Genomic DNA, 23,885 nt, shown 5'->3' with positions numbered 1-23,885 from the left:
CACTCATATCATGGTTTATCGTAAACAAATAATCTGTGCAGAATCAGTTGCAGAGATCTTATTTATTTGCAACAATGGAGTAGATTCGCAAGGATATTGTTGAAAAACATTAATTTTCTTTATTGTTGTGCAAAGTTATTAAATTGTATCCATAATTGTTTCACATTAATTGGCATAACAAAAAAAAAATGCGATAAAGAGTACATATTATCTAAAAAAAATTGAAAATTGAGTTGTGTATGCGACTGATTAGGCAACTTTCTCTGTTCCTGAGTTCTACAGTAAGCATAAATTAAGGCTTTAATGTGGTTTTAATGATTGCATTGGCGAAATACCATTCTGGTGATCTAATGACATATTAAGCTTCTTGACTGATCATTTTCCATTAATAAAGCATGACAAACGCTGAAATGACCGTTTAATATGACAGACCTATAATTATGGTTCTAAAAATGACTTAAGTTTCTTCCTCTGCGCACCAAAACAAGTTTTTCTAAATAATCGTTGTAAATGCAATCTATTCCAAAAAAAGTTGCAAAATGTGCCAGAGGATCTAGCTCAGAGGTCTTCCGTTCAATAACGGTATCTAAACTGCGCCAAGCCCATATTCTGATTCCGTTTTCAACCTTGACATACTCATCTATTTTTATCATTCACCCAGTCGCGCTTATCCTTAGTCCTTTCCTAGAAGTACTCCCAACTTTTCCCTGCCACAACCGTAAAGAAAAGTCCTTTCCCATTTTCCGTACATTCAAACGTTGTTACCTAATCCACACCTGCGCACATGCGCACTGCCCTCGCCACAACCACCTGTGAAAATAATGTAGTAAACCTGTTGAACTTTTACGTTTGTTTCGCTAGAGAAGTCAATGAACTATCCAGAAATATGTGTCTGTACAGTTTTCATGCAAGACGGGCGAGAAGAAGCGATATCGAATCGTAAAAGTTGAAAAAAAATGTGTGAATGAATAGAAAATGAAGTGAAACAGTGCCCTGGACACGTTCGGCAACATCTCGCATTCATTGTTATCTAATATCGGAATATGTAAATGGTAGATTAGATAGGTGAGGACTTGTGGTAAATGTTTGAATTACATGTAAACCACAACATTGCAGTGTGATGGGGACGATGGAAGAGAAAGTTAACAGGAAAATGCATGAGCTCTTCATGCAAGTGCTCAAAAATCGGGACCTTTCGAGAGCTGGGGATTTGTTTTCCGTTCCAGATGCTATAATAGTTAACGATTTAACTAACGTTGTAAGTTGTTGAATTAAGTTAATTAAGGACTAGGCTATGAAAGAAGTTTTGTTGTGGTGTTAGCAGTTGATTATAATTCCGTCCATGGAATTTTAACTTCTGCTTTTGAAGTAACATATGTGAATTATCCCAGTCTCTGTTTTCGACAGAGTTCAGAAAGGTATTTAATTATTGAATTGTTTGAGCTTTTAGATGAAAGGGAGCAAATTTTCAAATTTTACTATCACCAGATGAATCTGAGGTTTAAAGATCAAACTGGCGAATAAAAATAACAAATGTTTGTTATAACCTCAAAATTTTTAAAACTGTTACAACAATTAAAATCAAATTAAATTGAAATGATAATTAGTGAAAGTGGGCGGTAAAACCAAAACAATTAAGTTCTGTTCTCGTTTCCGTTGTTTTTAATATCTGTTATTTATTTTAGTTTAAAAGAAAATATATACGTATCTTCCTTTAGAAGTTATTAGAATCTACCAACTGTTGCCTTATGTTGGTGAAAGTAAAATACACTAGGATTAACATGTGGTAAATTCCTTATAAAACTTGAAACTATTTATTGTGGTAATATTAGCATATAAACGTTAATGATCTTTAATAATACAACTTCATAATGTAAAAAATCCACCAATACAATCGGCCACAGTGCGCTCGTGATAGACGTTATAAATACGTATTAAGTATCATAACTGTCAGGTGACAGCTGAATCATTATTGAAAATTTAAATATGATTTTACTATCTTTTATCAGCTTTTATTTTATTACAACTTCCGGTGTGTTTGGAGCAAATTTTACACACATTTTTCTTAAAAACAATTTCATTTTTCTTATCAGTGATTATGTTTTCAGTTATTTGACATTTCTGACACACTACTCCAATTTTGCCAACTGAATTTAATAGGTGTTTTCTTAATAGACCACTAATCATTACTCGTTTAGAAATGTTCTATGCTAATAAGATTTTGAAGAATTAATGTTTACTTTATAAAAATGATTAGATTGTGGAAAAAAAAGTGTATTCTGGAATTGAAAATATAACATGTAATACAAATCTACGGGTATTATAAAATATGACATGACGTATAAAATAGAACTAAATTTCTTAGAAAAGAGTTGGTCCAAGGTTATTTAGACAGAACTTCCCGCACCTCTGAAGTACAGTACAACATGGAGCTTTTTTGAAAAATGTAAAATTTGATTTTGGAATTTTTATAGTGTAGATACAATGCGTTAAATTTTCCGTGAAAATACGTTACTACTTCTTTTCACTAACAGAAAGGCTAATTGCATATTTTCTGGGTAGTTCATGGCTCAAATAAGAAAGTAACAGTTTTTTTTTTTGGTCAGATTATTCAGGGAACTAACGAATCAGTTACTCTGAAATTTTAAGTGTTCTATCTAGGGTATTTTAAATTTCCAAACCTAACACAAAATTTTGTTGTATAAAGACCAACAGACAGACGTACCGGATTTGGAATTTTCTTATTCTAAGTTTTCTAAAACAAAAAAAAAAAAAAGAGATTTTGAGGCTCCTGGTAAAGAAAGTGAACAGAATTGATGGACTTTAAAAGAAAAGACAAGCTTATTACCTTCCGAGTGTAAGCTAAGGAAGTATAGTAATTGAGTCCATCGACCGAATTGCCACTTTCATATTTTCTCGACGTGTCATGACCTCTAGAGTACGAAAAAAGTGGTCTCCCGTTTCCGTCTGTCTGTCTGTCTGTCTAGTTGTATCCATTTTTGTTGGACACGTAATCTCCGAAACTGCTGGACCGATTGTTGTCAAATTTTGCACATATGTTAGAAACATCATGTAGATGGTTAAATACTAACCAAAATTTTGCTAATTAGCCCCACCAACAATTTGATGACGTCATCTCTAAAATTTATAATTAAAAGTTATTTAATTTCATAAAATAAGATACTCTTGTACTTTTTCAAAATAGACGTCCAGAATTTTTAGAAAAAAATTAAAACTGAATAAAATAATTGCAATATAATTTTCTTTACCTCTCTATTTTCTCAGAGGGCATGGCATTTGCCAAGATCAGTCTTATCTTCGCAAGTACCAGCCCCGCCCGCCCGCCCTCTATTTTCTCAGAGGATATGGCATTTGCCAAAATCAGTATTATCTGAGCAAGTACTAGCCCCGCCCACCCGCCCCTACTTTCTCAGAGGATATGTCATTCGCCAAAATAAGACTTATCTTAGCAAGTACTACCCTCTGAGGAAATAAAAGCCGGGTGGGCGGGGCTATTATTAACATAAGTTTTGTTTTGGCAAATGACATTTCCTTTGAGAAAATAGGGGGCGGGTGGGTGGGGCTAGTTCTTGATAAGATAAGACTGATTTTGGCAAATGACATATCCTCTAAGAAAAGAGAGGGTGAGTGGGTGGGGCTAGTACTTGGTGAGATAAGACTTATTTCGGCAAATAACATATCCTCTGAGAAAATAGGGGCGGGTGGGCGGTTCTGGTACTTGTTAAGATAAAACTGATTTTGCCCCTATTAATCTTGTAAAAGCTTGTGAAATTTAAAGGTGTTAAATTGCATTCATATTTTTTAGATTTGTTTATACAGGTGGCCCAAAAAGAAATTAATGAATGCGTGAATTAATTTTATTGATTTAATCAGGAACTACAAAATCAAATGCTTTGAAATCTTGGAGATGTTTTAAAGTTATCATAAGCATGGTAAATTTTTGATCAAAATGTATTTGCTCATCTCCCCTAAAAAATTGATGACGTCACCCCAAAATTTTGCTGAACAAATCCTATCTAAAATGTGCAAAATATGATCAGTCTATACTTCTAATTTATCATTGCATTCATATTTTTTAAATTTGATTATACAGGGTGACTCAAAAAAATTAATAAATCAGTTAATTTATTTTGTTGAAAAAATTAAGAATTGCAAAACTGAATGCTTTGAAATCTTGCAGACGTTTTAAAGTCATTGTGTACATGGTAAATGATTAATCAAAATAAATCTGTTTATTCCCCTCAAAAAATTGATGACGTCATCTCAAAATTTTGCCGAAGAAATTCTACCCAAAATATGTAAAATATGATTATATAGATTTGTGCTTCTCGACTCGAGGCCAAGGAAGTATTGTAATCGAGTCTATCGGCCGCCTCCTACTCTCCGTTTCCGTCTGTCTGTCTGTCTGTCTGTCTGCCGTCTGTCCGGATTTTTGTTAGACAGATGTTTTTTTGAAACTATTGGACCGATTATTGTCAAATTTTGCATGTATATGGTAAAACGCAGCCAAACATTGACTAATCTTTCTCTGAAATATGCAAAATATTTTTACTCTACACTTGTGGTTTATCAATGTACTAATACTTTTTACAATTACTTATATGTAGTATGGTATATATAAACGTTTTTTTACATTTACTTGAACATTATATACATATCTTTATTTTAATTTATAAGGGTTATCATATTATATACCTTCGACAAATTTTTTGATATCACTTTTTTCATTTTTTCGATTTGCAATTTTTCAGTATTAAAATTTTTTATTTTTTGTTTTTCCAGGCTCTCAATTCTAATTTTTCGTGTCCTCAACCTTTCAATTTCTTCATTTTTATTTTTCATTTTCCTGATTTTTTTCATTTTCATTTTCTCGATTTTATATCATGATTTTTTTTTCGTTTTTTCATTTCCTTTATTTTTTGAAAGTTTTTTCCATTTCAAAATTCTTCGTTTATTCAGTTTTCAAATTTTCGCTCTTTGATTTTCCAATTCCTGGTTTTTCCAGAGTTTAATTTTTTTTCAGTTTTGCAATTTTTGGATTTTTTAATTATCCGATTTCTTTAGTTTTCAGTTATAGATTAGTTAATATTACGTTTTATTATATTAATTGTGCACTTTTTGATTTTTAACTTTCTCAATTTTTAATACTTCGATTTTTCAATTTTACGGTTCTTTAATTTTTGGATTTCCAGTTTCTAGGTTTTTTGAAGTTTTCATTAATACTTCTTCGTTTTTTCATTTTTGATTTTTCATGTTCATAATTTTGCAATTTTTCCGGTTTTTGATTCGAAAAGTCGAAAAATAAATAAATTGAGAAATTATAAAATCGTCAAAATTGAAAAATTAAAAATCGAAAAATTGAAAAATCGAATAAAGAAAAAAATTGATTATAATTGAAAAGTGAAAAAATTCTATAATTATAAAATTGATAATGTAAAAAATTTTGAAAAGTATAATTATTGCATTTATATTTTTTATTGATCAAATTAAGAACGAGTCGCCCCATTTTCCGGAAAATGTGAAAATACAAACACTTTTATTTAATAAGAAATAAAATAATGATATTCAGAAGATTTTGTCGATTGTAGCTTACTACTTAATAGTTTTGATCCTCTGTTTTGAGGGGACGAACTCATTCAAATAAAAAAATTTCTACGTGACATTTTTCCGATGTATAAACATAAACACTTTCAAAGTTGTTTTTTTTTTTATTGAGGATAACCCAAGGACGTACAGTAATGAAGTCCGCCGGGCAATTTGGTAGTTTCATATTTTCTCGATATTTCATAACTCCGAGACAAGGCCGTAGCTGGAGGGAGGCTAGGGGATGCTGAGCCTCCTCTAGATCTAGATAAGTTATAATTAATGAAATGTGAATTACAACATCGAAAATCAAAATAAAATGTAGTGTTTTATTCAATAAGCGGAAGTCAGAGCAATAAAAAACTCTGGACCGTCGGCATTGTGACCCGGTTATTTCAATTCGTAGAAAACATCTTTTAGTTTAGTTTCTGTTTCACTCTCACGTCTACAGGTTGATAATCGCTATTTGTCTTAAAAGTTATAAAAATTAGCAGTAATACAAAAAATAAATAAATACATACATGCAAAACCAAACACGTGTATGTAAATAATAATGTAAAGAGTGTTTCAAGACATTTAATAAATTTCAAAATGGGCTCGTCAGGAAAAACTGGTTGTTGGTGACTTCAACATGACAGTGTTCTTTGAAATAGTATGTAAATAAGTTACATCATCGGTGTAATTTATACCACAAACAATTCAAAAACATAAAAGTTAATATAAGTATTTTTATGATCGGTTTAAATTTTCCAAACCACACATGATCAATCATATTGATATCTCCCGATAAAATTGTCAACACTTAATCTTTTGAGTGATAACTAAGAAATGGTTATAAAAGGGACATTTTAGCTAATGTAAAATGTCATGTTTTCTTGATTTTTCGTATCTTTTAAAATACGAAAATGCATGTTTCGCGCTGTATTTGTCGGTGCGGAGCACCTACTTTTTCATATTCTAGGCGCTATGAAACGTTGATACAACATAAACATTTTAATTTTGTTAAATAAAGAAAGAAAATGTAAGAAACTAACCAACCATCAATATTACAGCTTAAAGAAATCACGCTCATCATATCCCTTCCCGATTACGTCAACAACAACAATGACCAAAGCGTGGTCGAAATCTGCGTTACACGAGTCACTTCATGTATTCGGGAGACCGGGAGTGTTGAGCAGCACTGTGATGCACTTGTGGCACTTCTGGAGTCTTGCTTGCACCATAACCTTCAACTAACATCACGCGATGAAGATCCACCGCATGCAAAAATCTCCAGTGATATTATTTCTTGTATATTCCTAGTATGGTACTTACTTTTGAGTTCGAGCACTTTTTAAATACATTTTTACAGAATTATAGTAAGAGATCTGTGATGCAACGTGCCTTACCTGTAGCTGTTAAATTCTTGCATAAGGGAAATCGAGAGTTGTCGAGGAACATGGCTTCGTATTTGTCTCTGGCGGCTATTGAACACGCTTCCTTGTTAACTCCACATGTGCAGCCGATTATGGATTCGATTATCTCAGGTAAGATGCGTTAATAAAACACTGCAAACACTTCGTCTATATTTCTGCGATTTCTTTTTGTGTTCTTTTTTGTCTTTCTTTTCATTCTGTGATTACTTTTTGTGTTTGCTTTTACTTGAATAAAGATTTTCCTAAAACAGTCGTTGGAGACCACGTTATTATGCCTCCAGTTACTTGTTTTAGGCAATTACCCACTTTGTAGAGTTCTACCAAACATCTACGAGGTGTCCCCGGAACCATTCCAAGGCCACGCAATGGCGTTAGTTTCGCTTCTTCCGCACTGTGACACTCAAGAAAAATTGGCATTGTTGCACCTATTTTCTTTAATGGCGAAAGACAATCCTTCGGTATGCGCTTAATTAACAATTTGTGTTTTTACTAGTCACCATTTTGTAGCTGCTGGAAGCCAGTGTGCCCCAACTTTGCGAATATTTGAATAGTTCAGTAACAGCATCACCAACTTTACAAATATTTCTTCACATGGCCGAAAAGAAACCAGCGTTGTTGGTAGACCATGTAAACGCTATGAAACAGTCTGCACAGAGGCATCCACAAACCGTATGTTTGGCTGCTCAGATTATCGGAGCGGTTGGAAAATTGAGTAAGGTATGTATGTTCAGACCTAGTTCGAGTGTGTAGTGACCATGAAATATTATTTACTTTACGTTTTTGTTTTTTTTTTTTTTCAGGATCAAGCACAGGATGCCCTAAATTTCGTCCTCGAATGTCTGCCGAAAGCTGACAGAGGTTCACAGAGCACATTATTAAGAGAAGCGACGATGTTGTGCAGTTCTTATCCAGTACTTTTCACAGATAAAGTTTTAGCTGGAGTGAGACAGAGGCATCACACTAGGTACATTGTTTTTTCGTTTGTGTATCAGTGATGCAGTGTACGTTTTTGCAGTAGTAATCAAATCGGTTATAATAACAGTGTACAAAACCAAGTGACATCTGGCGGTGTCACCATTGTTAAAGTAGGCGGAGTCCAGCAAAATACTCCTGTACAACAAGGTGGATATACTCGTAGAGCTAAATTGGGTGATTCGAGAAGTACTGGACGATTACATACACCACAAACTACGAATACTCATCGCAGCATGACAAAACTTAACATTCCTGGTGAGTTTTTTTTTTTAAGCGTTTTTAATTATGAAGGTATTGGCAGCTACTTGCTTCCTGAAAATGACGCCAATTTAGCGAAATTCCATGCGCTCCAAGAAAACATTTCTGAAAGTCTGAATATTTTTGAATCGTCTTTATTTAGAACTGGAGAGCTCGTAACGTATCTTAAAGTGTCAGTGAAAGCTTATTTTTAGTACTTAAAGTAAGTGGTGTGTCACCTACAAGCTACTGATGTTTATAGTGTGCTGTACTGATTTGTAATTGTAAGTACACTGTGATCTTGTGTTTTTTGTATATATAGCACCACTTTTTGTACAAGGCGAAAAAAATCAAAATTAGAATTTTAAAACTTAATGGCGGTATGAAATTATTTTTGACTCGAGTTTTGTAAATGGGTAATTTTTTCTCATATACTTTTATTTTTTAGAAAATAGATCTATATAACATATGTTGAGTAAATAGTTCTAAAAAACAGCGGTTCAGATATGTGGAAACTACTGCAAAATTTCGAAAAAATAAAAATAAATTTGTAATGACTCCATTTCATAACGTTTTTTTAAATCAAGAATGCAACATTTTTGAAAAAAATTACATTCGCTGAAATAATTTTTGTAACTGCCCATTCACAATGGACATAAGGCATAACAAGTACATAAAGCTTACATAAATACATAAAGTTGAAACGATGGAAAACGTGTACCCCTGTTCACAGTGGACGAACGTAATTCTTATGCTTATGAACGTTTTATGTAATCCTTGTGTGCGTACACAAAGTTGAAACAAGTTCAACTTTGTGCACGAATGATGTCAAAATTATGTTAAAATCTAGGGACTTTTGAATGCTGCTGTTGAATTCCCTTTGACAGTTGGCACTTGGCACTTCGCACCTTTGATTATATTATATAAATTATAATCAAAGCTTCACACTGCGAGTCTGTTCTGTACTGCGAGTTGTCAAGTTCGAATATCGTATGAAATTGTAGGTTAGATATTTTGATTGACTCAGTTTGAGGTTAGCCGTTTCTATGTTTAGCCGGGAGTTATTCCGTTCTGCGTTTGCGCAGTTTAACAATTCTTACAGAGTTCACTCTGTCCACTGTGCACGTAGATAAGCATAAGCCAGACACAAACCAAAAACGTAAATTATGTTATGCGCTCGTTCTTATGTCTTATGTCCATTGTGAATGGGCAGTAAGTATCCTGTAAATTCTGCTATATTTGCTACACAAGAGTCTCGTTCATTCATAATATTGCAGTGTTTGTAACTAGGGATTTAAATAGCTTTAATCCAAAAAAACGTTCTATGTCTATTATGTGTTGTTGTTTATCAGTACAAAATGTCGGGACAAAATAAATAAATTGGCATAATTTCAATTCTTTACACTGTACGAACCTATTTGTTTATTAGCCGCCCTATTTAGAATTGTCATGAATTTTTCATTCGTTGTTAGAGTGGAGCGTAATTACAAAATCGATATTTTTCTACAAAAACTTTCATTCATAAACATGTTCTAAGTATCTTGCTGTGAAAAAAAGACTACGTGTATTCCTTTTTATCGACATTATTTTTATTTTTAAGTTTCGATTTTGTTATGCACTCAAAAAATGCCAGAAATTCCTTTTTGAGTCGCGATATAATGTTTTTAGATTTCATAAAAAATTATATACAGTTAAAAAAAACCAATTCAACAAAGAAGAAACTTAACAAAAAAACATTTGTTTACGACAAATGAATATTTTAGGAACAATTCAAATATTTTCACCGGTTGTCAGTTCATTCTTTGCAAGAAAATCAGCACCCCCAGTTTTAATCCTTTGACTTTCTTTTCGTAATATACATACTCTTTGTTCAACAATAACTTAAAATATCAAATGGTGAATTTGAGGTTAGGATTATCTGTTATTGAAAGAAAACTGTACATTATTATTAAGAAGAATCAGCCCCACCCGCCCGCCCGTACCTCACTTATGATGAATTTTTCAATTTTTCGTGTCCTCAACCTTTCAATTTCTTAATTTTTATTTTTCATTTTCATTTTTCTCGATTATATCATGATTTTTCTTTCGTTATTTCATTTCCTTTATTTTTTGAAAGTTTTTTCCATTTTAAAATTCTTCGTTTATTCAGTTTTCGCTCTTTGATTTTCAAATTCCTGGTTTAGTTTTTTTATCACTTTTGCAATTTTTTAATTTTTTAATTATCCGATTTCTTTAGTTTTCAGTTATAGATTTTACAATATTTCGTTTTATTATAAAAATTGTTCATTTTTTGATTTTTAACTTTCTCAATTTTTAATCCTTCGATTTTTGGATTTCCAGTTTTCAGGTTTTTTGAAGTTTTCATTTTATACTTCTTCGTTTTTTCAATTTTGATTTTTCATGTTCATAATTTTACAATTTTGTCGGTTTTTTGATTCGAAAAGTCGAAAAATCAATGAATTTAATAATCGAAAAACAAAAAAATCGGAAAATTGGAAAAACTAAAAACTGTAAATTCCAAAAATTTTAAATCGAAGAACTGAAAAGTCGTAACTTTAAAAAACTAAAAATCGAAAAAATGGAAAACCCAAAAATTGTAAAGTTGAAAAATTATAAAATCGTCTAAATTGTAAAATCGAAAATCTAATAACGAAAGATCCAAAAATTAAAAAATCAAATATCGAGAAATTGAAAAATTAAAAATGGAAAAATTGAAAAATCGAATAAAGAAAAAATTGGATTATAATTGAAAAATGAAAAAATTCTATAATCGTAAAATTAACACTGTAAAAATTTTAAAAAGTATAATTATTGCATCGATATTTTTTATTGATCAAATTAAGAACGAGTCACCCCATTTTCCCGAAAATGTAAAAATACAAACGTCTTTATTTAATAAGAAATATAATAATCATATTCAGAACATTTTGTCGACTGCAGCTTACTACTTAATAGTTTTGATCCTCTGTTTTGAGGGGACGAACTCATTCATATCAACTACGTGACATTCTTCCGATGTGTAAGCAGACATTTTCAAGTTGTTTTTCTTATCGATGATAACCTAAGGACGTACAGCAATGGAGTCCATCGGGCAATTTGGTACTTTCATATTTTCTCGATATTTCATAACCACTAGACAAGACCGTAGTTAGGGGGAGGCTAGCGGAAGCTAAGCCTCCTCTAGATCTAAACAAGTTATAATTAACCAAATGTGAATTACAACATCGAAAATCAAAATAAAATGTAGTGTTTATTCAATAAGCGGAGCAATAAAAACGTCTGGACCGTCGGCATTGTAAAAAAACTTAACAAAAAAACATTTGTTTACGACAAATGAATATTTTACGAACAATTCAAATATTTTCACCGGCTGTCAGTTCATTCTTTGCAAGAAAATCAGCGCCCCCAGTTTCAATCCTTTGACTTGCTTTTCGTAATAAACATACTCTTTGTTCAACAATAACTTAAAATATCAAATGGTGAATTTGAGGTTAGAATTATCTGTTGTTGAAAGAAAACTGTACATTAAGAAGAACAACCCCCCCCTCCCCCCCCCTCTCACTTATGATGAATTTTTCATTTATTGTGAAAACGCGACTACGGGTATTAAGGGAAAAAAGGCTAAACATAAGCGCCGCCCACCCGCCCCGATCTCAATTGTGATTAATTTTTTTACTCGTCGGGAGCTGGGGGCGGAGCTTAATTGTAAAATCCAATTTTTTCTACAATAAGTTACCGTGTGAAACATTTCTTAAGGGTCGTGTTGTTGAAAAAAAAACTGTATATATTAAGTTAAAAAAGTGCGTAAAAAAGTACATAGGTACATAAAATTTTTCACTTATTTATTATCTAACATACTTTTGTACATTGAGATCACTCCTTACAACGGTTACTATAATCGTATTATTCCATTGATACCCACCTACTTCTGTTCACTACCTGAGTGAGGAATATGGTGTATTGTACATTTTATACTTACTTAATAAAAATATTGATTTTAGGCAAATTTCAGCACCACTTACACAGCTTACCCGATATTTAATAAATAAATAAAATTATTAAACAGTTCAATTGAAATTAAGTCAAATAAAATAATGTTAATACCGATTCCATTGCTAAAAAATTGGTCGAAGGTTATTTCAACAGAACTTCTCTCGTCCCTGAAGTGCAGCCAAATAAATCCCACTTCTCTGAAAAATTATCATTTTTTTGGGATTTTTGTTTTCTGATAACTTCTATAAAGTAAAAACGAGTGGCGTAAATAACGTTCCCACGACTTATTTGACTTGAATTTTTTCTTCAATTTTTTCATTTTTTTGTTCCTTGCATTTTTTTTTTGTGATGAATTTTTCATTCCTAATCAGACGATGGGTGGAGTTTAATTGTAACATATTATTTCTCTTGAAAATTCTTTTTAAAAATATATTTCATATGTTAATTTCTTGCAGAGAAATGAGGATTTTGCAACTAAACTCCACCCTTCAGTTCACGATGAATAAAGCATTCATCACAATTGAGAAAGGATGGGTGGGCGGTGCATATATTTGGTCCATTTTTTTCTTAATATACGAAGTCTTCCTTTCCCAACAAGAAATTGACACTATATTTACCTATCCTGTTGTTGAAAGAAAATTCTATATATTAAAAAAAACACACACAAAAATTACCCACCCGTCAATATTTCTCTAAAAAATTCTACCCTTTTAAAAACATACATATTTCATATGGTAATTTCTTGTAGAGAAACGAGGATTTTGCAAGAATGAATAAAATATTCATCACAATTGAGAAGGGGTGGGTGGGCGGGGCCTATATTTTGTCGATTTTTTTTTAATATAAGAAGTCTTTTCTAAACAAGAAACTGAAAACATGTTTAACTAACCTGTTGCTGAAACAAAATTCTATATATAAAAAAAACAAGATTAAGTAACTAGTATTTATAGTAGATATATAAGATTTGTTGGGCTGTACTTCAAGGGCGAGGGAAGTTCTGTCAAAATAACTTTCGGCCAATTTTTACGCATAAATATAGACAAATCAATATTCTTCATAAATAATGTAAATGTGTTCCATTAAACAAACCTCGGCGTTTAACTTTAAAACATAATTTTTCCACAGCCATACGACCTTGTTTATATTTGGTCTGGTGCGGAGTGTCAGTTCAGTAGTTGGGGAAATATCGTAAAAATAAACAAATTGGTGATCCTGGGAAAATTCAGTTGGTACGTTTTTAAAACCGATATGAATACAATAAGGAATAACTAGTATTTTGATAAAAACGATGTCATAAAATAGATCGTTATATAGTGGATCTTCTGGATCACTTTTTGGCTGGAAAATATAAATTCGTGCACATGAGTGGCTTGTGGCTCAACTTCGGTCAAGGTTTTCCTAGTTTAAAGTTTTTTCCTAAAAAGTGAGTTGAACCCCCAATATCTATCTACCGATTGATAATTTTTGTTACCTATTGTTGAATAGGTTATTGGATATTTCTGGGAAATAGAACGGTCTAAAATCGGTCCCTGTTGATAACTAGATTACTCTTCAAAAAGATGGAACTCTTTAGAACAGTTTTTAGCAGTTGATGTATGCTCTAAGAAAATAGAGAGCGGGTGGACGGGGCTAGTATTTGCTAAGTTAAGACTGATTTTGGCAAATGGTATACCCTCTAAGATTTGTTATAGGCCAGTGCCGATAATTTTTGAGAACAAAAAAAATTTAGAACAGGATGATACCCATTGTAAAAAAAATAAAATATAACAAAAATAAAAGGAAAGATAATTTACGGGCGATCTGAGGTCGGGAAGTGGAAGAGGGTGAGCTTTTAAGGGTAGAAAACGGTTTATCACGATTTCCGGCAAAACTACAAGTCCTATCGAAAAAAGTTAAATGGCAAAGTTTTAGGTAATAAAAGGATCTACAACTTCTGTATTTAGACTTTTTTTGCATAACCTCAACATTTATGCGAAAAATGCAAATAACCGAGTTTTTGTTTTTTTTTTTATCTCCCACAAAATTTTTTTTTTTTCACGAAATTTGGTGAAAACTTACCTATTTATGTCCCAAACTAACTGTAGGTTTTTTGATTCAAAATATTTATTTTTCCCCCTTATTTTGATTTAAAATCGAAAAAGCACCGTAATTTTCAATCGAAAATTCTCACGTCAAAATGTTTGCTTTTTTAAAAAAGTCCGTGTGCTTTTTGTTCGTTGAAATCTCTAGTTTCTGATGGTGTAAAAAAAAGTATACATTACTACGGCAAATTTTCACAGGAAACCCAAAAAAACGAAAAAACTCGAATCTGAATTTTTTTTTTGAATCATGTAAAATTTTGAGATATTTATTAAAATTTACACTTTAATTATTCGAAAAATGTAAGATTTTGTTACATTGACAAACCAAAAAATTGAAAATCCATGAAACAAACGCCTTCTGTTGGTGGGAGATTTGTCAATATGAAAGATGATTTAATTCTTGCCAATTGATTTTCGAAATCTTAATTGATTCAGGGTTAGATTGCCATTTATACATCTAAAAATATATTTGATTAATTGTAATCGATTTTTTGCGATATCTTCTTTCGTTTGCATGTTTTTTATAAAAAATATTGGCCAAATTTGACAAATTTTTATCGTCTAACTAGCAGATCCAGTAAACGTTGTTTTGCCATATAAATTATTTCTAATGAATATTTTAGTTGTTAAATAAAAAATTAAAATAAAATAAATAAATTATAATTAAATTAAATTATAAATTATACATAAAAATTTATCGTACGACAATGACTATGTTCAACAGCCATCTTGCAACCCTATTGCAAGATGGCTGTGGGGTGGCGCCACCCAAATTTTTTGGGTGGGCCACCCTTATCATCTAGGGGTATAAAAAATAGTTTACGACCTATTCTCAGACCTACCGAATATAGACAGAAAATTTCATAAAAATCACTCAAGCCGTTTCGGGGGAGTTTGGTTACACACTGTGACACGAGAATTTTATATATTAGAAGACAATGAATTTACGATGTTTTTCTTCAATTGTTTCAAAAGGACCAAAAGATCAATATCTTGACCCACAACTATGACAGTTTTATTAGTATCTCTGGCAGTTTCTATCGAGATCTTAATTATATCAGCATCTTCTTCTGCTTGTTTACAGGAAAATCCTTGTGACTGTAGATTTCAAAAGTTTCTTTTAAATAAGTCAATTCGTCACGATTCTCTTCAAGTAACTCAGCCTGCACGTGTATTTTTATAAACGATGTTGTTCATTCTTCCGATGGGCTAAAATTTTCCGTAGGCCATTCAGGTATATAAGTTATCTTAAAATAGCGTTAAATAGGCACCTATGCATATAATTTCAAAATTATCCTACAACTTACCAAAATATTGTAGATGTCTTATAAAGTATTAAGTTTTATTAACTTATTTGGTTGTTAATTATAGTAGTATATTTCGATTTGCAATTTTTTAATTTATCAATGTAACATGGAATCTTACGTTTTTCGAGTAATTAACGTGTAAATTTTAAGAAATAGCTCCAAATTTTACATAACAATTAAGAAACAACTTTTTGAATTCGAGTTTTTTCGTTTTTTTGCATTTCCTGTGAAAATTTGCCATAGTAATGTATATATTTTTTTTACACCATCAGAAAGTAGAGATTTCAGCGAACAAAAAGGACACCGATTTTTTTAAAAAAGCAAATATGTTGACGTGAGAATTTTCGATTGAAAATTAGGGTGGTTTTTCGATATTAAATCAAAATAAGGCGAAAAAATAAATATTTTGAATAAAAAAAATTAGAGTGAGTTTGGGACATAAATAGGTAAGTTTTCACCAACTTTCGCGAAAAAAAAAATTTTTTTGTTGGAGATAAAAATAAAAAACCAAAAACTCGGTTATTTGCATTTTTCGCATACATTTTGAGGTTATGTGAAGAAAGTGTAAATACAAAAGTTGTAGATATTTTGATTACCTACAACTTCGCCATTTAACTTTTTGCGATAGGACTTGTAGTTTTGCCGGAAATCGTGATAAACCGTTTTCTACCCTTAAAAGCTCCCCCTCTTCCACTTGCCGACCTCAGATCGCCCGTATATTATTTTTCCTTGTATTTTTGTTATATTTTCTTCCTTTTCCAATGGGTATCATCTTGTTCTAATTTTTTTTTTACTTTTTACCATTTTCAAAGGCTTCGGCACTGGCCTATTAGTAGCAAGTACCTATCTATAACATATCTTCTAAGAAAAGAGAGGGTGGGTGGGCGGGGCTAGTACCTGCAAAGATAAGAGTGATTTTCGGTAAATGAGGTACCCTCTAAGAAAAGAAAGGGTGGGTGGGCGGGCTTATAATCCGTCTTTTTGCTTTTTATTACTATGTACAAAATTTTTTGCTTGGCCAGAATGGTCAGGTGGTGGACGGAATACTGCGATTATACTGACCGTTTTAAAGAGTGTTCTTTCAATAGTGCGTAAACTAAGAAATTTGGTAAATTTTCTTGGAAGAGTTTGTTTCTTCAATAAAAATTTTTGGTTTTTAATTCTTCTGCCGCTTCAAAGTCCCACGATATGAAAATGGATTATTTGATAACCTGTTTCGTAATAATACGAGCAAAAGCATATTTCCATATTCTAAACAACTGGCCATATCGATCCCAAACTTGTACAAAAGAAAACACGATTATTATTTGAAATAAAAATAAAAAATATCAAGAACTTGTGCTATGTATTAAAAATATTCATTGTAAATGGGTAAATTATGCAAGTAAACAATAAAACCACAAAAAATCTTTTTTTAACACAAATTATTAAAATTTCAGTAACGAGTTATCGATATAATTGTACTTACATCATCAAATGTGAAAGAAACTACTAAACGAAATAAAATCTAATTGACTATAAATAACGGCAAAGTTGAGTTAGGCTCATCTGGCAACGTTGTAAATTATCTTAATGGTTACTATGAGAGTCTTACAAATTTTTTTCGTCGCCCTCTATCGAGTGGTAGATTTAAGTACCGTTTTGTAGTTGTTATGTGGGTTGCCTATTCACGCGCTATAAAAAGCTAGAAAACATGAAGTGCACAGCGAACACAGTGTATGTACAATAAACAAAACCAAAAAAAAACGCAATATAACAATACAACGATTTGAATAAACTAATTTCTCGCGCTTCCATAAAACTAAACACAGTTTCTTATCAACACTTTTTTGTAGGAGGTTCAATCGGCGGCCTACACAAAAGTATGACGCGGCTTAGTTCTTCTCAACAAATAAATGCAATAACTCAACCTTCCAATAATGTAACAGTCACAAATACCCACAAGTACATCAACAATAAAGTATCAAGCGGAGGAGTGACCGTCACCACCATTTCGCCGCCGCGTATGCAGCGGCCACTCAGCCAAGGACCTTTAACTCTAAATACAAATCAAAACAGTCAAGTAAGTTTGTGTGACGACTAGTTACAATTCGAATTTATTCTGGAAAAAGTAACATTTTTTGTTGATTAGGTTACTATAACACCACTACCAATCACATCACCGCAACACCCCAACTCCGTGACAGTCAGCTCAGTATACACAGGTCCTATATCCAGTGGCCAAGTCTCGGTCCTCAACACCAACGCCAACAGTGGAGCCACTCAGACAATTTCAGTGGGATCTAACAGTCTTTTAGATTCTTCAAGTTCGCATCTAGCACCAATAACTTCAACAATGGGCAGCGGTAAAGTCAGCACGTTTAGGAAATACGCTCTCAACAATCCAATTGTAGGCAACGTCAGTGTCAACAATCCAGTCACCGTGGTGTCTCGACGTCCAAACAACACAAGCGTGACTCTGCTAAATTCCAACCAAAGCTCTTTGGCCAATCAGAGAATGAGTGTATTCGAACCTTTTCCGATGAGGGATACGATTCAACACTTCTGCGAGAAACACTTAGATAAAATAAAAGCCTACATGGACAAGGTCTCCATAAGGATCCCATCACCAGCGAAGTGCACCATTGAGGAAAAAAGACAGAAGAAATCGGCCAAACTCCATTTCGCGTGTCAAGGTGGGGGACAACACTGTCTTTACAATAAGACATACTTCACCATGAGGACACGCAATCCTAGGACATGGATACACTTGATGTTTATTTCTTTACAGGTTTGTGCCAAAAAAAAAAAAAATAGCGAAAGTAAGTAAGTAATCGTTTTGTAGGCCCGGCATCAACATGCCTTAAGTTCGCGGGATACTCAAGTTGCCAGTTTGAAGCACTGTTGGGACATGCTGAAGTGTGAAAATAAGACTTTTTTGACTCTGGTTACCAGCGCTTTTCCGTGTCCCAAAGACCAGGATGCGTTGATTAACGAATTGCGGCATGCCGGGTACTTCGACGTGTTCCAGATATGTCCACAGAACGTGGGAGGTTCAGCCGATCAGCTTGATGGGAATTCGTTTAAGTGGGGTTGTTTTTTGTGTGCACACCCCGAAAGAGCCGTGGGATTTTTAAGAGGTGAGTCAAAATTAACAATCAAATTTTAATGAATCAAAATGTCACATTATAAGCACTCTAGTACACAATGGTGAACCTACGTTTTGTTATCGTTAGTTTAACTAAACTACTTTCAACAGGAGTTAAGAGTTTTTAACAAAAACGAAGAATTATTTCAAAAAAAAAAATGGATTTGAATTCAACGCGATTTCACTGGTTAGTTCAGGGTTTTGCCGCTAGGAGCGCGACGATATTTAAACCTGTAAATTTCAAAAGTTTTTACAAGATTAATAGGGGCAACATCAGTTTTATCTTACCAAGTACTAGCCGCGCCCACCCGCCCCCTATTTTCTCAGAGGATATGTCATTTGCCAAAATAAGACTTATGTTAGCAAGTAAAAAATGCTAATACCGCTAATACCCATCTAATATAATAAAAGTAATAAATTTATTAAATAAAGATTCATTATTGTTAAAAAACATTGTCTGCTGTTTAGTTTAAAATCTCATCTTAAAAAGTTCTCGTTTCGAATTTAAAATTTTGTGCGAGGGCAGTTTTTTTTTTATACAACTTATTATATATTTTTTAAATTTTGTTAAAATTTTTGCATCACGTATTCTAAAAAATCAATATTTCAGTTATTTATGGAAATTTTGGAACGGGGTTGTCACCACTGTTTTCATCTTGCAAAACTTTTGAAGTCGTACTAGGTCTATTTCTGACTTTATTTGTTCTCACTGAGATTATAGTAAAAAAAAGTTAGCAACTTCTATGACACAAGCTTTTTTTTACTGTGTATTGTTTCTAACAAAAAAATCGACGATATATCTGGTATAATTTCTGGAGGTTTGTAAGCTGAAAACAGTGTTGAAAACCGTGTTCTGAAATTTCCTTTAATAATTGAGATATTGATTTTTAACAATACGTTATGCAAAAATTTCACGAAAATTAAAAGAAAAATATGATCACAAACTGTTTTTAACAAAATTGCCTTTGCATTATATGAAGAAAGTTATGGACAACATATATTTAAAATTTCAAGACCATAGGTCTGTTAATAACGGAGATATTACATTCTGACATTCAGTTTTTCTTGCATTTTTAAATTTTTTGTTTTCGATTTTTCAGTTTCTCGATTTTTATTCCGTCAGTTTTTTCAAGTTTCAATGTTATAATTTTTTGATTTTTCAAATGTTGATTTTTTAGTTATCCGATTTTTTCAACATTTCGGTATTTCAATTTTTTTATTGTTCAATGTTTCGTTTTTTAAATTTTCAGTTTTCGATTTTTTTATTTTGACGTTTTTGGATTTTTCAATTTAAATTTTTTGAATTTTTCGACTTTTAAGTGTCTAGAAATTTTAATTTTTTGATTCTTCAACTTTTGAATTTTATAATTTGTCGATTTTTCTATTTCTAGACAATTTTGTTTTCCGTATTTTTCTATTTCTGGATTTTTAATTAATCAGTTTTTCAATTATCGAAGTTTTCAGTTTCTCAAGTTTTAAGATTACAATTTTTAAATTTCTCGGTGTTTCAAGTTTCGTTTTTTCTATTTTTGATTTTCAATTTTGCAATTGTTCGATTTTTCTATTTTTTAAATTTCCAGTTTTTTTCATTTTTAACGTTACAATTTTTCCTTTTCCAGTTGTCGATTTCTCAATTTTTAAATTGTTCGGTTTTTCAATGTTTCTTTTTCGATTTTTCAGTTTTTAATTTTTTGATTTTTCAGTTTTTCGAGTTTTTCGATGTTTCAGTGTTACAACTTTCCTATTTTTTTGATTTTTTAAAATTTCACTTTTAATTAAGTTTGTCTTTTTGTTGAAAAATTACAAAAAATTGAAAAATTAAAAGTAAAGTACTTCCAAGTATGTAATTCCAAGTTGTTTCGTTTTTTCTATTTTTTATTTTGTCAATTCGAGATTTTTAAATTTTTGGTTTTTTTAATTGTTAATTTTTCGATTTTTCCGTGTTTCGTTTTTACATTTATTGATTTTTCGATTTTCCAAGTTGCTTTTTAATTTCTCGATTTTCCATCTTTTTACAATTTTTCGTTTTTTCGATTTTTCAACTTCTCAGTTTTTAATTTATCACTTTTCCAGGTTTCAATGTCACGAATTTTCGATTTTTTTTTTCAAATTTACAATTTTGTAATGTTTCATTTTTAAATGTCCCGATTTTTAATTTTTCACTTTTTTCAAACAATTATTACGGTTTTTTTTTTCAAGAGTACAATTCTTGGCTGCTGAATTATCCGATTTTTCAGTTTCTGTATTTTTTCAAATCTTCGATTTTTTAAGTTTTTCGGTTTTTCAGTGTTTCATCTTTTCGATGTTACAATTTTTCAATTTTTCCGTGTTTCTTTTTTACAATTTCTTAATTTTTTAGTTTTCCGGTTTTCATTTTAAAATTGTTGGATTTTGAAATTAAGATTTTTGTATTTTTGGTTTTCAGGTTTCTATATTACAATTTTTCGATTTTTCAATTGTTTTTTCAATTATCCCATTGTTCAATTTCTCAATTTTTTTAATTTTTCAATTTTTAATTTTTTTGATATTTCAAGGTTCATTTTTCAGTTTTTAAGTCTCATTTTTGCGGTTTTTTTAAAGCTTCCTTTATTTTTTCGATTCCTCGATTTCTCAATTTTTTGATTTTTCAATTCCATTCAAAAGTTCGGTTTGAATAAATTTGTCCTTTTGTTGAACAATTAAAAAATGACAAATCGAGAAAATGAAGAAATAAAAATCGAGAATTTGAAAAATTTTATATCGAAAAATTGCAGATTGTTTCTTTTTATCGATTTTTAATTGTTTTGTTTTTTGATCTTTCAGTGTTACAATTTTCCGGTTTTTTAAAAGTTCAATTTGAATAAATTTGTCCTTTGTTGAACAATTAAAAAATGAAAAATTAAAAATCGAGAATTTGAAAAATTTTATATCGAAAAATTGCAGAATTACTTCGTTTTGTCGATTTTTTAATTTTTAGATTTTTCAGTTTTTGATTCTCATTTTTTCGGTTTTTTCAATTTTTCTTTGTTTTCAATTTTTCGACTTTTCAATTTTTAAATTTTTTGATTTTTCAATTTTATAATTTTTAGACGTTTCAATGTTACAATTTTCTGATTTTTAAATTTTTCAAAATTTATTTCGGTTTGATTAAATTTGTCGTTTTATTGAACAATTAAAAAATGAACAATCAGAAAGAATTAAAAATTGAGAATTTTAAAAATTTTGCAGTTTTTCCATATAAAAACTGCAAAATTGTTTCTTTTTGTTGAATTTTTCAATTTCTCGATTTTTAATTATTTTGTTTTCTGATGTGTCAGTGTGATACTTTTTCGGTTTTTCAAAAGTTCAGTTTGAATAAATTTGTCCTTTTGTTGAACAATTAAAAATGAAAAATCGAAAATTTGAAAAATTTTATATCGAAAAATAGCAGAATTGTTTCATTTGGTCAATTTTTCAATTTCTCGATTTTTAATTGTTGTATTTTTTAATGTTTCGGTGTTACAGTTATTTGATTTTGCAAAATTTAATTTTGATTAAAATTGAAAATCAAGAATTTGAAAACTTTAAAATTGAAAAATTGCAAAATTGTTTCGTTTTTCCAATTTTTCATTTATTCAATTTTGCAGTTTTATTTTTAGTTTTCCATGTTTTTACAATTTTTCAATTTTTCGGTGTCTCGATTTTTTAGTTTTTCGATTTTCAGTTTGAAATTTTTGGATTTTTCATTTTAAAATTTTTGTATTCTTCATTGTTTCAATAATACAATTTTCCGATTTTCCAATATTTTAGTTTAGATAAATTTGTTCTTTTGCTGAAAAGGACGAAATTGAAAAATTAAAAAACTAAAAGTTTCAAACTCAAAAATTGTAAAATCCGAGAACTAACAAAGCAAAAAAATGGAATAATTGAAAAATCGTAAAATCGAAAACTGGAGAATCTGTAAAATTAACAAATCGGTCCCAATTAAAAAAAATGCTCCCATACAATAGTAAATATAAAAACAAATTGTATGGTTTTCCCTAGATCTGTGATATTGGAATGAACACGATGAATGTGTTTTGTTGTGATTGGTCGGCACGCGTGCGGAAATTAAGGTATGCTCAGAAAACGTAGCAACTAACCTTATTTTCCCAACGGCGAATTGTGACCGTTTCATTTCCAAAGCAACATTATTGCGTATGATAGCGATTTTTCGTACGGTTATACCTTAATATATCCACTGAATTCAATTTTTTTTAGGAGACACACAACCCGTCATCGAAGGCCAATTGAAAGAAAAAAAAGGTCGGTGGAGGTTATTCCGAAGATGGAGAACGCGATATTTTACCTTGTCCGGGGCGCACTTGTCCTGCAAGGGTTCGGTAAGTCCTCGAAGCAAAAATTTTCAGTTTTCCAGTAATTTCATTTTAAAGAGTGGGGGTGAATCCATCGACGTGAATCAAATCAGGTCAGTCAAGGTGTCGAGGGGTGCCAGGAACATACCCAAGGCGTTTGAAATCTTCACTGGAAATCAAACTCTCATTTTGAAGCCCAAAGACGGCAAAAACGCCGAAGAGTGGGTTCAATGTTTGAGCATAGTCGTTGCGCATTCGCACGCGAAAGAATTACCAGGAAAGAGCAATTCGTTACCCGCAAGAGGTATCAGTTCTAGTCGTGCTGTTATATAAATATTTATTTAATTTTTTACTCACGTTTTTGTTAATTTTTGCAATCTTATTCAGAAGAGTGTATGTTTACGTATGGTGCTAACTGAATATTATAATTATTTTGATTTTGGATTTTTAATGTAACGCTTTTTTATTTTTGTTTTGGTCATAGATCGTCTAGTTTATATATGTAGCAATTTGAAAAGCGAGTACTGCATTAGCATAGGTGAAAATTTTCGCTCTCTGTGATAAAAATTAGCATCAAGACTTGACATGACTGAAAGTAAGTTACTTTGCACAAAATCACTGCTGATCAGTACTTATGAGACTTCCAAAAATATACAATTTTTATACAATTAGACTAAGGGACATTATAAAGCACAATGAATACCTATTTTGTAGATTTATACTTAATATATATTATTAATCCATGAAATACTGTACTTAATTTTTATATTATTATTATTTTGTAACTTATAGCTATTGTTTTTTTTTTTAAATATATTTTTGTTTATGTTCTA

General features: G+C 31.2%; 1 protein-coding gene across 1 annotated transcript; it reads left to right on the top strand.

Annotated features, from left to right (window-relative positions):
• Positions 1-660: 660 nt before the first annotated feature.
• On the top strand, positions 661-23,885 carry LOC135125793 (protein melted). The gene is made up of 14 exons (XM_064051480.1): positions 661-1,065; positions 1,117-1,258; positions 6,657-6,905; positions 6,956-7,130; positions 7,314-7,477; positions 7,527-7,736; positions 7,820-7,983; positions 8,035-8,249; positions 17,448-17,674; positions 17,744-17,957; positions 18,006-18,382; positions 18,437-18,731; positions 22,958-23,079; positions 23,131-23,885. The coding sequence occupies exons 2-14, from the start codon at positions 1,121-1,123 to the stop codon at positions 23,383-23,385; spliced, it is 2,805 nt and encodes a 934-aa protein (XP_063907550.1). The 5' UTR covers positions 661-1,065; positions 1,117-1,120; the 3' UTR covers positions 23,386-23,885.

This window comes from Zophobas morio, unplaced genomic scaffold (genome assembly GCF_036711695.1).
Source record: "Zophobas morio isolate AGI-343-1 ecotype UQ-CSIRO unplaced genomic scaffold, CSIRO_AGI_Zmor_V1 ptg000009l, whole genome shotgun sequence".
NCBI lineage: Eukaryota > Metazoa > Arthropoda > Insecta > Coleoptera > Tenebrionidae > Zophobas > Zophobas morio.
Note: the sequence above shows the minus strand (reverse complement) of the source record. Positions and strands in the feature narration are given on the sequence as shown.